The sequence below is a fragment of the Porites lutea genome, chromosome 9, assembly GCF_958299795.1.
Source record: "Porites lutea chromosome 9, jaPorLute2.1, whole genome shotgun sequence".
In the NCBI taxonomy this organism is placed as follows: Eukaryota; Metazoa; Cnidaria; class Anthozoa; order Scleractinia; family Poritidae; genus Porites; species Porites lutea.
The window spans coordinates 22525668-22538544 of NC_133209.1; the positions used below are offsets into that span (position 1 = coordinate 22525668).

The following is a 12877-nucleotide window of genomic DNA, read 5'->3' on the forward strand; positions in this document are numbered from 1 at the left end:
TTCGGAACTGTCTCTAAATAAAGAAAAACTTTAGTTGTAGAAACCTTAGTTTAAGACTCAGTTAAATGCTAAAATAAATAATATGCCTTGACCTTAAATTTTCCCTAACATTTTATGTTTGATTCTGGAAAAATCTCTTTAAAAGCCGGAAAGAAAGCATAGAGACTCAGTGAGGAAACAATCAAAAGAATGTAAAATAGAAAAAAAATTATTCAGCCTGCGCGTGCCAGATTGTGACGTCACATTGTTATCAAACCGTCAAGGTAGAAAATTTGCATTTTCGTTTTTGAAGTCCGGCACGGTACATGTGTGTTGTGACTGCGTTCGTTTTAACCCGTGAAGTAACAAATTTTAGAAGTATCGTTATCAAAATTTACTTTGGGTTAGAAATATGCAGTGATAAAGCTTTTTAACTGCAATCGAGTCCGACAGTGGGGCGAGAGAAGCGCATCGCTGTATTCTTTTACAGCTGTAACGCTTTTGAACAGGCGACCCTGGCTCGATCCGAAGGAAAGTACGTGCTGAGTATCATGGAAAGTTCTTACACCTGCAGGGATTAGCGTCGCTAAATTTTGATCGGGAATTCACTGTTCCATACTAACAATGAACGAAACAATTACAGCAAACGAACCCTTCATATTGGAACATAATAGAGTTGAAAGACCAGTGCAAAAATCAGCGGATTATGCCGCGGGCAACAAGGCCAACAGAGAGGGGTAAGAGAAAAATATATTTTTTATTGAATTTTATCTACTTCATCGAACAAAGATGTCGGCTTTTCAGTGCATACATGAAAATTGGCTTGACTGATGAACGTTTAAATCAACACCTGCGACGGATATGCGTGTATTGAAAGCGAAAAGGGTTCGCCACACGTAGAGTTGTGTGAATTATACAATATGCATGCAAATTTTCTATGTTGTATTTATCTTTCACAACTGTAGTTAAAAATACAAGTCTATTGCAATGAGTAATTTCAATTGGCAATACTGCACTCGAGAGCATTGAAATATTGATCGTTACTTTCAGACCTTTCAATTCAGCGTTATCGGATAATTTTTAATTGAAATTTACTTAAGCTGCGCATTAAAAATGTCATGTATCAACTACTGAGTGTGTTCTGTTTTTCGACCTCATTAATAGCTTTTCTTCTCATGCTTCCGTCTGTATCGAGCGGCCAAAAAAATATATACATCATTTGCATTGGTTGAGTCACTGAAATAGACCTTTGTAGCTGTAAAATAGGAAAGTGCTTTACCTCTAATGGAACGCCACAAAGTTTCCTGATAAGTAATAAGGAGGAGTACAAAGGGGAAAAAAAGCTTAATAGACTTTCTTTTATTGGTTTACCCGTCTTCACCATAACCAGTCTCTAGCTTCCTATCAATGTATTTTAAAGAAGCGTTTGTATTTTAAAACAGGTGTTGCTTCGGTGGGAAGAGGAAGAATGACCACCGTAAGGAATTGGCAAGCTGACATTTCGCTCTGACTGGAATGGCTGGCACTCTAAATGTCAACCTCTCAATACCCCTACCAATCTAGCCTATCAATGGCCAATCTAGCCTATCAATGTACATGAACTGCCCCAAGGAAATAAACATCACCATCGTCTCGATTAGGTCGGTAAAAGCCAGTTAGGCTAAACACCAACCATTTCCAAAACATAAAAGTAAAAATTACATACAACAATAAGTAGAATATCGAATAAAAAAATTAACTTTACTAATTAACACGTTGTTAAAAGCAAAGTGGTCGCGGTCGCTCACGAGGGCTTTTCATTGAAGAACTTTGGTCACAGCTCAAACTGAATTTCTCAATGCTGGTTGTTACAAGATCTCGTCGCTTACCAGCCAGTGGTCGCAAGCAGAACATCGTTAGTACAACCCAAATTGATTTTCTTTCCTCAACCGAACACTGGGATTTTTTCCAAAATTTCTGACAAGACTCAACTCCGGATATAAATGAGCCGGTCCTCATCGCGCTGTTTCTTTTCTTAACTAATTGCCTTTGTTTGATTTTTCCTGTAGGTCTTGTTACAAACATCGCTTTAATCCCTGTCATCGGTGGTCTTTGCTGTGTAGTTGGTTTGTTCTTTTCCAGCAATACTTTGTTGGTAAACTCGGAGAACATGTGGCAAAACATCCGATACTATCCATTTTGGTATGCGTCCTGTTCGTTTGCTTTTGTGCGGCGGGGGTTGCTTGGCTTAAAACAGAAAGCAGAACTGAGAAATTGTTTATTCCTCAGGATAGTAGAGCTATCAAAGACTTAAATACGGCGAAGCAGTTTTTTCCGATCAACGTTCGTTATGGGAAAGTTATTTTAGAAGCACGTGCGCAGAACCCTAACGTTCTTACACCTGAATGTCTCCACGAAGCGTACGACGTGCATAATCAGATTTTAGAATTAAATTTATATTCCGAATATTGTTCGACTCTTTCAGGACAGAAAGCGGCCTCTCTGAAGGATTGCGTAACTGTAGATCCTTTTGAAATATTTTCAGTGACAAACTTTAGTAAAAAGACCGCGCTTGAAATCCAGCTGGAGCTTAACAAAGCGTTGAACAATAATAGTTTGATAATGCGAAATGGTCAACTTTTTAAGGTCAACTTCAAGAGAATATTCGGTCACCCAACAGGGACCCGTAACGGGACTGATTTGTATGTAACAGGTGCGCATGCACTACAACTGACTTATTTCATCCGGGATCCTTCAGAAGATGACATAAGCAAGAAAGTTCTTGAATGGGAGAAGACCTTCTTGGACAAGGCTTCTTCGCTTTCTACGACCTGCTTTAAGATGTATTATGAAGCAGAAAGAAGTACGGACGATGCTATTGCTGAAAATGGGAGTGCAGATATTACTCTTGTATCCTTCACTTTTATAGTTATGATATCCTTCGCTTGCATTATGTTGAGCAAGTTTTCCAATCCACTGACTGGCCATTCGCTGCTTGCGGGCGCAGGCGTTCTTGCAGTCAGTTTTGGAATTTTATCGGGAATAGGAATCGCTATGTGGTGTCACGTCACGTTTGTTAACATCGTAGGCGTGGTTCCTTTCTTAGTTATTAGCATAGGAATCGACGACATGTTTATTATTGTTGATGACTTGGATCGTCAACCGCGCCAGTTTAGTTTGGTCAGGACTATTAAAGAGGTTATGTCAAGAACTGGCCCAACAGTTACCATGACAACCATGACGGATTTAGTAGCCTTTGCGGTCAGTACATCGACTCAGCTTCCTGCCATTAGGTAGGTGACTTCAATGAGTTATTTATATGTTATCTAGGTTTCCCTTAATACAATCTAATATCCCTAACACGGACATCTTTGGGACCGACACGATGTGTCCATAAAGAGGTGTCCGTCGTATAGAAAGAAAACTAAAAGGAGTAAAGAAAGGCGAGGAACCAACTCTAGGTATCCGGCGTGTTAGCGAGGCGTCCGTTAAGACTGAGAACTGACTGTATAGGTATAATGTGAAGTTTGATATCTGTAAGACCAATTAAAACTGTCCGTAATAGAGAGTTGTCCGTATACGTTAGATATCAGTAGGGAGCATCGATGAAACATTTTTCACATTATTGTACCAATAATTAGCCTTGGGAGCTAGGCAGCGTAGTTAAGTGGTCAGCGCGCCGATTTTGGAATCCAGATATCTCGGGTCTATGTCTGGCCCAGACTGCTAGCAGAAGTTGCTCCCCAGTAAATTCGACCTAGATTCGTGGAACATGATTGTAAAGAGCCAACTGGTCTATTTTTTCAACCTTGTTATGTTAAACATTCTTCCGTCATTGTTCGGGCCACGAGCCCATAACCCGGAACGAGCAACTCCCATACTAAGCCTCACGGCGTTTTTACGGACCAGTTTATTTTTCGACACATTTTAGGGCACTTTTTCCCGCGAACATAGAATCTCCACCATATCTATGAGCTCATTCGAAGTATAAGAGATCAAAAAGGAAAAATAAACGTTATTAAAATGCAAAAAATATCATTTTTAGGTCTGTAGGTTTTGCAGACTGGTTTGTGAAATTCAAAAGATATTCGAAATTCGCGCCAAAAAAGTTCTAAAAATAAACTGGTCCGTGAAAACTCCGTGACAGGAGCGTATGGAAGTTGCTCGCTCCAGTTTATGGGCTCCTGTTCGGGCCCAATTGCCTTTATCAGGAGCCCCCACCTTTACGTTGCTAACGCTGCCGCGAGTCACAAAGTCAACGTTGAGCGAGCATTTTCTTCTTTTTTTTCAGATCCTTTTGTATTTATGCAGCATTAGCCACAACGTTTGCGTATGTAATGATGATAACCTTCTTTGTCGCTGTCATGACATTTGATGTTAAGAGAATCAAATCTGGACGCCGAGACTGTCTACCAGTCTGTCAAGCACCTCAGCCAAAAGATGGCGAGGCACCCTGGGACGAGCCGCGCCCGCAGTCATCAAACCGCATCATGAAGAGCTGGTCAACATTTCTTATGCATCCTGCCTCAAAGTTTTTTGTGCTTATTCTTTCCTTAGTGGCGCTCTCTATGGGAATATACGGAACCACCAAAGTGACTGAAAGGTTAGTTGCCATACAGTGACTGGAACTATAACCTAACCCACCGAAAAATCCGAATCAGCAAGGCCTACCACAGATTAGGGACGGACCATTATTTTTTGGAAAATTTTGTAATAAATTGTTTGCAGAGGCTGTAAACACTGAAATAAATTGTATGCAATTTAAAAAAAAGTGTTTGCAGGAAGACGGAGACTCGAAAAAGTTAAAGGGTATAGTTTTATCGTGTGTCTCACGATGGTCACTTTGATATTGATCACGACGTTTCGACCGCACACTGCAGGTTTTCATCAGGCGATATTGTCGGTTTACTGAGTCGGACTATTTGTACCACCGTGGTTGTTAGTGATTAGTGTCTCACGAACCTCAAAAATTGTTTGCAGTAGGAGCCGCATATAAAAAACTCGGTTTGCATGTTAAAATTTTACTACCCCCCCCCCCCCACCCTTCCCCCCCCCTCCCTACGTCAAAACAAATGAAAGTTTAGCCAGTTGAAAATTCGAGCGTTCAAGTTTTCTGTTCACAAGGAACCAAGCTAACCGTACAAAATTTAGACGCCTAGCCTTTCAAAACTTTGAACGGCAGAGTGGAGGTCAAACTTTTAGTCGCCCAGGTTCAAAATTTGACGGCCGCGGCGGTATGAACACGGTGACCGTCTAAATTTTTGTACCGCAAAGGCGTGGATGCTTGGAAACATAGCTAAACATCCGCTGGTGAACGCTATTTTAGATTTTTTCTTTAAGTAGCGTTCTGCCATGGGCAGATGTGACCACTGAAAAAGCTAAAATTCAACCCGGCTCGCCTCCCTGGCTCGTCAATTCCGTGTGAACAGACTGAAGATATTGAACGGTTTGGTGTGAGCGAAATAACCGGACAAATGTTTCGTTGGTCGAAGATTCGTCGATGCAGTAGCGTTTGAACGAAAGAATTATCCACGGGGTAGCCATTTAAAAGGCCCATATAGGGACTACACGGCAATAGTTTATGAAAGGCCTTATATACAGCGATTCATTGTATGTTTTTTAACTAGGTTTGATAAAACCATGTTGGCCAAGGACGATTCTGATCTCATGAAGTTTCTTGCTGTTGAAGACAAGTACTTTCAACAATCCATTCCTGTCAGTATAGTTCTCACCGGTGAGGAAAAATATCAGGAAAGCACAACTCAAGAAGAAATAAGCAAGCTGTCAAGCATTGTTAAGGAGAACAGTTATTTTCAATCAAAATGTATATCGTGGATGGATGCCCTGAGGCAGTTTTCCAAAGCAAAAAATATAAATATTTCTGGACCAAATTTCATGCCTGCATTAAGAAATTTTATTAAAATTCCGCGATTTTCAGGTTTTAAGCAAGACGTGAAACTGTCCTCTAATGAAAGTCAAGTACTTGCTTCTCGGGTTGTAGCTTTCATGAAGAATGACCCTGCTTCAACCTTTCAGAAAAACGCCATGTTAACAATTCGCGAGGATCTTGCTATCAAGTCTCCACTTAAAGTGTTTCCGATCAGCCGTTCTTTCATCTTCTTTGAGCAATACGCCATAATCTCTAGGGAAACCACAAGGAACCTTATAATAGCGGCCTTAGCCGTGCTTGTAGTTACGTCCCTTTTCCTGGTTGATTGCTCCGTGACGATCTTAGTGGTGGCTAATTTCGTGGCCCTGATACTGGAGCTGTTTGGCCTGATGTACGTGTGGGATGTGTCTCTGAATGGCGTGTCGATGATCACTCTTGTCATGGCTATCGGCTTCGCTGTGGACTATAGCGCGCACATTGCGCATGCGTTCGTGATGTCCAAGGAGGAGACTGCTGACAAGCGGGTCGTGGACGCAGTTAGTACGCTCGGTGCCAGTGTTTTCATGGGAGGTAAGTCGGAATAGAAACATAACGTGAACAAAAAAGAACGGATTAACTCTAGTGTGGGTAGAATTTAGCCGAAATCACTAGAGACCGTTGTTCGAAAAGGCGCTTCAACACAGAAGAACCCATTACCGGACGTAATTTGGTCCCAACGTTTTTCTCTATGCCCAAAATCGGGCGTCTGTAAGTCTCCTTAGCAGCGTCTCTGGCCGGATTGTCACTTCAATCTTTTTATTGCGTCATTTTCTGATCGTCCCATCAGTAACAGCAAGGTACTGCGAAAGACCGACCCCATAAAAATGGACCTGTTCTGACCATAGTTAATGGAGGTGACTGGTTATGAAGCCCGGCAAACATCAAAGGAGCAAACAAAGATGCCAAGATTTATGTTAGAAGGTCCACGACCCTGCACAATCTTTTGTTTTGCGTTCATACGTTATGCATGAATTACGTAACCAGCACGTTTCTATTGGTTAGTTCCTCAGTACGGAGTAAACAACTATTGTGTTTTGTGCAGGGTCAAGGCCAAAAAAGAGAACAAAAACATACAACAAAGAACTTTGTCGGGTTTCATAACCATTCCCTCTATTAACTATGTTCTGACGGAGGTTCCTTTAGCACTGCCGAGTTAAACGTCTTTATTAACGTTTCCCCTCACTCCCAAAGCGCACCCACTATTAAATTTGTTTTTAGCGGAGCTCCACGAGCGCGCGAAGCGCGCGCGTGGGCGGAGCCCCATTGCTAAGTAAATCTACCCATCCCAGAAAATTTGGTAATCACGTCACCGTACACCGACCGACCGCCGTCCGTCCGCACCACAGGAAAACCAATGTTTACTCTCACACTTGTAGTTTGGGAGCCCAAGAGAAAACTAATTGCACAGGCTGCACATCAATGTTGTGATCAATTGACAGCTATCAAAACAGGGCATCCGCTGACAAGTATCACCTGACCTTACCGCGGGCTCAAGTGTCGACCCATCGAGGTCGAGTATTTTTTAAAGTTATCCGCTGACAAATTACCAGTTTCAAATGATCGCAGGCTCGAGTTTATTTTTTCCAAGGATTCATATCAAATATGTTGTGTTTATGTCACTATGGCCCCGCACTATTAGGATTTTGATTTCAAACTGACCTCGGAAGCGAAAATTCATCCAGTTTTTTTAAAAGTACAGGCGGGGAAGACCTTATCTTACCATGGTCACGCGTTGGTCACGCTCTACGTCCAATTTTTATACTCTGATTGGTCAAAATTTGACAGGTGAGTTAATGCGGAAAAATTATGCAGCATCTTGAAAGTAGTTTACTTTGACAGCTGAAGCTGACAGAGTTTTGTGTCAACTTGTGATGTTTTTAACTGTCTTTTTGCTCTGGAGGTACAAAATGAAATACAGCTGCTATCAAGAGTCTTCTGTTATTCATGGCTGGTTTGTTTACTGGGTTTTGGTTGAGAAATGCGTCGCTTGTCAAAATTCGGTAATTCGATTTCGGATGGCATCGTTTTCGTTTTTCACCTTGCTTAATGCGTAAGAGGGTTTAAAAGTCTCAAGCAACTGTGGCCTCCCTTGATAGCTTTCAGGAACTGAAGCTCGAATGGTAAGCCCTAAGTAATTATTGTATTTGATGTTTGTGTTTCATGAAGTCTTGCACAGTTCACGCTGACAGTTTATGCGGCAAGTTTATGCACGTTTGCAGGATCTGACCTAGTATCAGGTTTGATATAAGCTTACAGAACTTTAAAAAGCCTTCAGATATATTTGCTCACCACAAATAGAAAGAAAACGTTCCGAAAGATATTTAGTTATAAATTTGGCTGTAGAAAGAAAACTTTGAGCGATTTTCTTGCTTCGAGGAGTTCACCTTCGAAAACAGTAAACACCGCGCTGGGAAGCCGGCTAAAACATTAAAGACTCAGGATTTTTAGAGACACTTTAATACTTGTCTTCGTGAATGGAAATTGTTGTCTCTGTAAATGTTTCACGGAATTATATCTCTTTTTTTTTATTGTTAGTAGTCTCTCTTGCAATTTTAATCGCTTGTCCGTGCCGTTTGTTTTCATCGTTCATAACCATCGCTTGCAGGAGTACTCAAAAATGTCGCGCGTATCAAACGCTTTATAAGATTACACATTGTTATAACTGAAACCATTAAATAACAAAACAAATAATAATAAATTCGCTATTATGTTGAAGCGTAACTCTGTTAAAGTTCATTTAAACACTCGACCACACTGACAGCTCGCACTATAGAAACGAGAACCAGCTGGCCGTATGGGTGATTTTGGAAATTTTCTGAAATTTTTGAACGGTTTGGCTCGTCCTGAATATTGACTGAGTGCAATTTGTCTTGAAAAATTGTGAAATACCTCATTCTGTCCGAGCTCTGTATGATAAATAGTACTGTTTCACCTCAAATGTGGTGTATAAAAATTATAAAAGGTTAGTTTAAACACCCCCAGATTTGTTGGCAAGAATTTGTAAAGTAAACCTGTCGAACGCAAAAAAAATTTGGCGTGATTTGTTTTCTAAGAATTTGTTTTCGAGGCCTAATCTACTGTGATCTTGAATGTGATCGAAGATGTTTGCTATTTTTTGGGTGTACATATAAGGTTATCAATTCGATGTAAGATGTTTCACTCTAAAATAACTTAGCCTTTCCCTCAAGAGTCACATGAATGTGCCCTTAAGTTAAATGATTTGTGGATTAAAAGTTTATTGTTTGATTTAAATTATAAATTTATTAAAATTGGAGCTTCGCTTTTAGCCCTGGCTAAATCTATATATTATAAAGTACTGAAAAACAAATTTTAGGAAAAGAGAAAGGAAAAGGGACGAGATTTTGTCAATACGTAGTGCGCGCGCGTGAAGCATGCCAGCGTCATTTTGGCGGGAAAAAGAGTTAGCCCTCATCATCCTACTGTGGGTTTTAGCGAGAATGTGCAGTTGTACGAGCGGAAACAAGTAATGAAAATGTTAGAAGTTTTAATATTTTGCGATCGGAAAGGGCTTAACCTCCTTCAATAGAAATAACCGTGTTAACTTTTCTGTTAAAAAAAGTACAATGAAGCTTTCCGATGTGTATATTTTTTGAGAATACGCGAAATTTCGGTGTCGTAGTCGTCCTCTCGGTGAACACTCGCTGACATAAAGAAAGTGTGCGGTTATCTTCTAGAGCGCAGAGCCTAACATGTGATAACGAATTTTACCGATGCTATACTTTTCAACTAATGTCTAACTAACATCATACATATATCCATTCCTTTCCAACAGGATTTAGTACTTTCCTTGGCATGTTGGTGCTTGTTTTCGCTTCCTCAGAAATTTACCGCATATTCTTTCGTATGTTCATGGGTATTGTGTTATTTGGACTTCTTCATGGCCTGTGTATCTTACCTGTGCAGCTCTCCTTCCTGTGGTGGAGACCAGCTGTCACGCATGCGCAGACCAGCAACTCGGAGCAATTGACAAAGGAAGCAGATGCCGAGGGAGAGGAAAATATATAGTTCCTAGCATGACTGAAGGGCTTCAAAACTTGCTTGCCTACTTTTTACTTCGAGAATTCTTGCCCATTTCTAACTGATTTATATTTCCCTTATAAAACAATAACTACATCTAATTTATTCAGACTGTGATGTAACATTAAGTTCGCAACTCACTGATCAGGTACGGCAGATGATCCACGAGGATGGGTCAAAAGAGGGAAAACAAGCAAAAAAGAAAATTTTACAATCCTAGATGCCATTTAGGGTGTTGTGTTTAGGATCGTTACGGTGTTGTTTGCTAAATGTAACATGCGAAGTCGGACCTACAGTATTTCTTCAATTTTGAAACTTTAAGTGAGTTTACAGAGTCGCTGTCTTCTGTATTCGAGATTTCGAGACACATTTTTCTCTAAAATTGTGAATTGAGTTTTGACAACAGAATAAAATTCACGGCAAAATATGGATTTGGGTGGTTGGAGGGGAGGTGGGAGAGTGTTATCATAGCCTAAGCGGCTGGTGAGATTATAATGGCGGGGTAACTTTCTGGGGCCAAAGCTGCGAGGAAAAAGTCGTCATTTTTCTCACGGCTCCGCCACCAAAATATAAAACAACCGGCACGCGCGTAACCTGAGATCAGGCTCTACTTTCGTTTCGCTTGGTAAATAAAAAAAATGTAGGAAGCTGCTTAAATGGGCCTGATCTCACGTTAGCACGCGCGCTAATCCCACTAGCCAGACAGTCTTGCAAAAAACGCTCATTTTGCACATTCTGCAATGAACATCATACTCCAGGAATTGTTTGCTATGCAGTTTAAGGCAGAGGATAACCTAATACCACTTACATTACTTTTTAAGAGCGTTTAAGATTAGGGGTTTTTTTAAGAGTTGTTTCCAGTTATTTCCAAATATTATTATATTATTATTAATATTACTATTATTGTTTTTATTATTATTTTTATTATTTGTTTGCAGATTTTTACGTATGATATAAGTTTTATAAACGTGCAGACTTCAAATGAAAAATTATAATACATATCAAAAGTTATCTCAAAAATAAAGGAGTAAAGGGTTCTTTGTTCTTGTTTAGGGCGGGGTCTTATTATGTTTAACAATGAAAGCAGTTCAGCCTAGGCGAGCTGAAGGGGAAATAAAATTGGTGTGTGGAAGAAAGATAAATGAATTTACATCTTTACTGCATTAGCCTGCTGAGTCAGAAGCGTCTGGTACAACAAGTTCCTCTTTAATTCATCCTTTCATCCGTATCCAACTTTCATCCTGCTCTTCAATTTACGCACACGATCTCTGACACTGAACTCTCTTTCCTCGATATCACGTTACACATTACTGATGATCATATCAACACTACCATTTACTACAAGGACACTGACACCCACACCTATCTTCATCATCAGTCCTCACATCCCAGCCATTGCAAAAAAGGTCTTCCACGCAGTCAACTCTTGCGACTTCGCCGTCTGTGTTCTGAAGACTCAGATTTTCTTGAAAAGGGCGGTGAAATGGTGTCTTTCTTTGAGCAACGTGGATACTCCCCCGCCTGTTTACGAACGATCTCCAGGCCATTCGACGGTTAGACCGGGCTGGTGTACTAAACAATCACAACCCCTCTAATCAAAGATCTGAAAGGATTCCTTTGGTTCTTACTTACCATCCTTTAAACGAAAGAATCAAGAGAAGCCTACTTCGTAATTTCAACATCTTGTCGAGTGACCCTGAAACTAGAGCAGTCTTTCCGCAGCCACCGTTGGTCTCCTATCGCCGTGACAGCAACCTCCGTGATATCCTCGGGCACACTTCGGATAGCAGCCAATCCAGTGTTCAGGCGGGTACATCTCCGTGCTTACACGCTCGCTGCTGCACTTGCCATTACATTTCTAGCGATACTAGTGTCCCTGGCCCTCAATACTCGTTTGTCATCAAGAAGGCGTTCTCTTGCCAAACGTCTGGCTGCATCACCTGTCACCGTTGCCCTGCCGTCTATATCGGCGAAACAGGGCGTACTTTAAGACAACGTTTTGGCGAACACCTTCGGAGCATTGAAAAGAACTTGCCGGGGTTTCCTGTTGCTGAACATTTCAACATGGCTGGTCACTCAATCGACGACGCTTTGGTTCGAGGGCCGCGCGTGCACTACAAAGCCTTTAATTTTTATTTCTAATTTATGGCGTATATAAACCTTGAAACGGTTTCAACGAACTGGTAATTCCACTGATGAAGGGCCAGGCCCGAAACGTTTGGAAAGGATAATTTCAACCAACACGGCACTTTTGTTCATGATTTCCTTATTTTTAATGAACATTTTTGTTACTTCTATTTTCTAAAGTGCTACGCAGCTTAACGGAAATTCTTTCGTCATTTGTTAACCCTGGTTGAACCAAATTTACCAGGTTTTTGATATTAAAACGGCTGCTGAGCATGATTTTACCAAGTTTTTGAGGTGAGTCAGGTTGAATGTCCTGGTTGGTCACTTGTTGTATAAGCGACCACACCCATCCAAAATACCTAGATGAGTCGGCCCAATCAAAGACCATTATTTGTGGGCAGTTATTTGCAGCGAGATCACCAAATCTTCGCATTTTAGAGCATAGTCGCTTACGTGAGGTTTGACAAGCAAGGTCGTGATAAGTAAGCCGTTTTTGCTTAGCCATGTTTTAAAACGTTATTTCGGTAGCCGTACCGTCACGACTGGACAAAAGCAATGAGATGAAATCATGTGAAATTTTAGAGAAAGATTGAGGTATAAGAGAAGAGAAGATTATCCTCTCTTTTGGGTATAATAACGAAGTGGAAGTATCACCTAAAGTACTCAGAAGGAACTTGAAAAGTTGGCTCGATCATTTTACACATTGCATCAATTTTCATCTATGCCATGTAACTCTTGGTCATTTCTTTTCATCTGCCATTGACTGCGGAAACGAAAACTCTTCATTTAAATAATTTCTTGTTGCTTCTAATGTTTCTAATTCCC

At 40.7% G+C, this 12877-nt stretch overlaps 1 protein-coding gene across 1 annotated transcript; it reads left to right on the plus strand.

The window, feature by feature from the left end:
• Positions 1-265: 265 nt before the first annotated feature.
• Positions 266-10349, plus strand: LOC140947999 (patched domain-containing protein 3-like). The gene is made up of 5 exons (XM_073397228.1): positions 266-716; positions 2028-3251; positions 4250-4561; positions 5586-6418; positions 9681-10349. The coding sequence occupies exons 1-5, from the start codon at positions 604-606 to the stop codon at positions 9911-9913; spliced, it is 2715 nt and encodes a 904-aa protein (XP_073253329.1). The 5' UTR covers positions 266-603; the 3' UTR covers positions 9914-10349.
• Positions 10350-12877: the final 2528 nt, after the last annotated feature.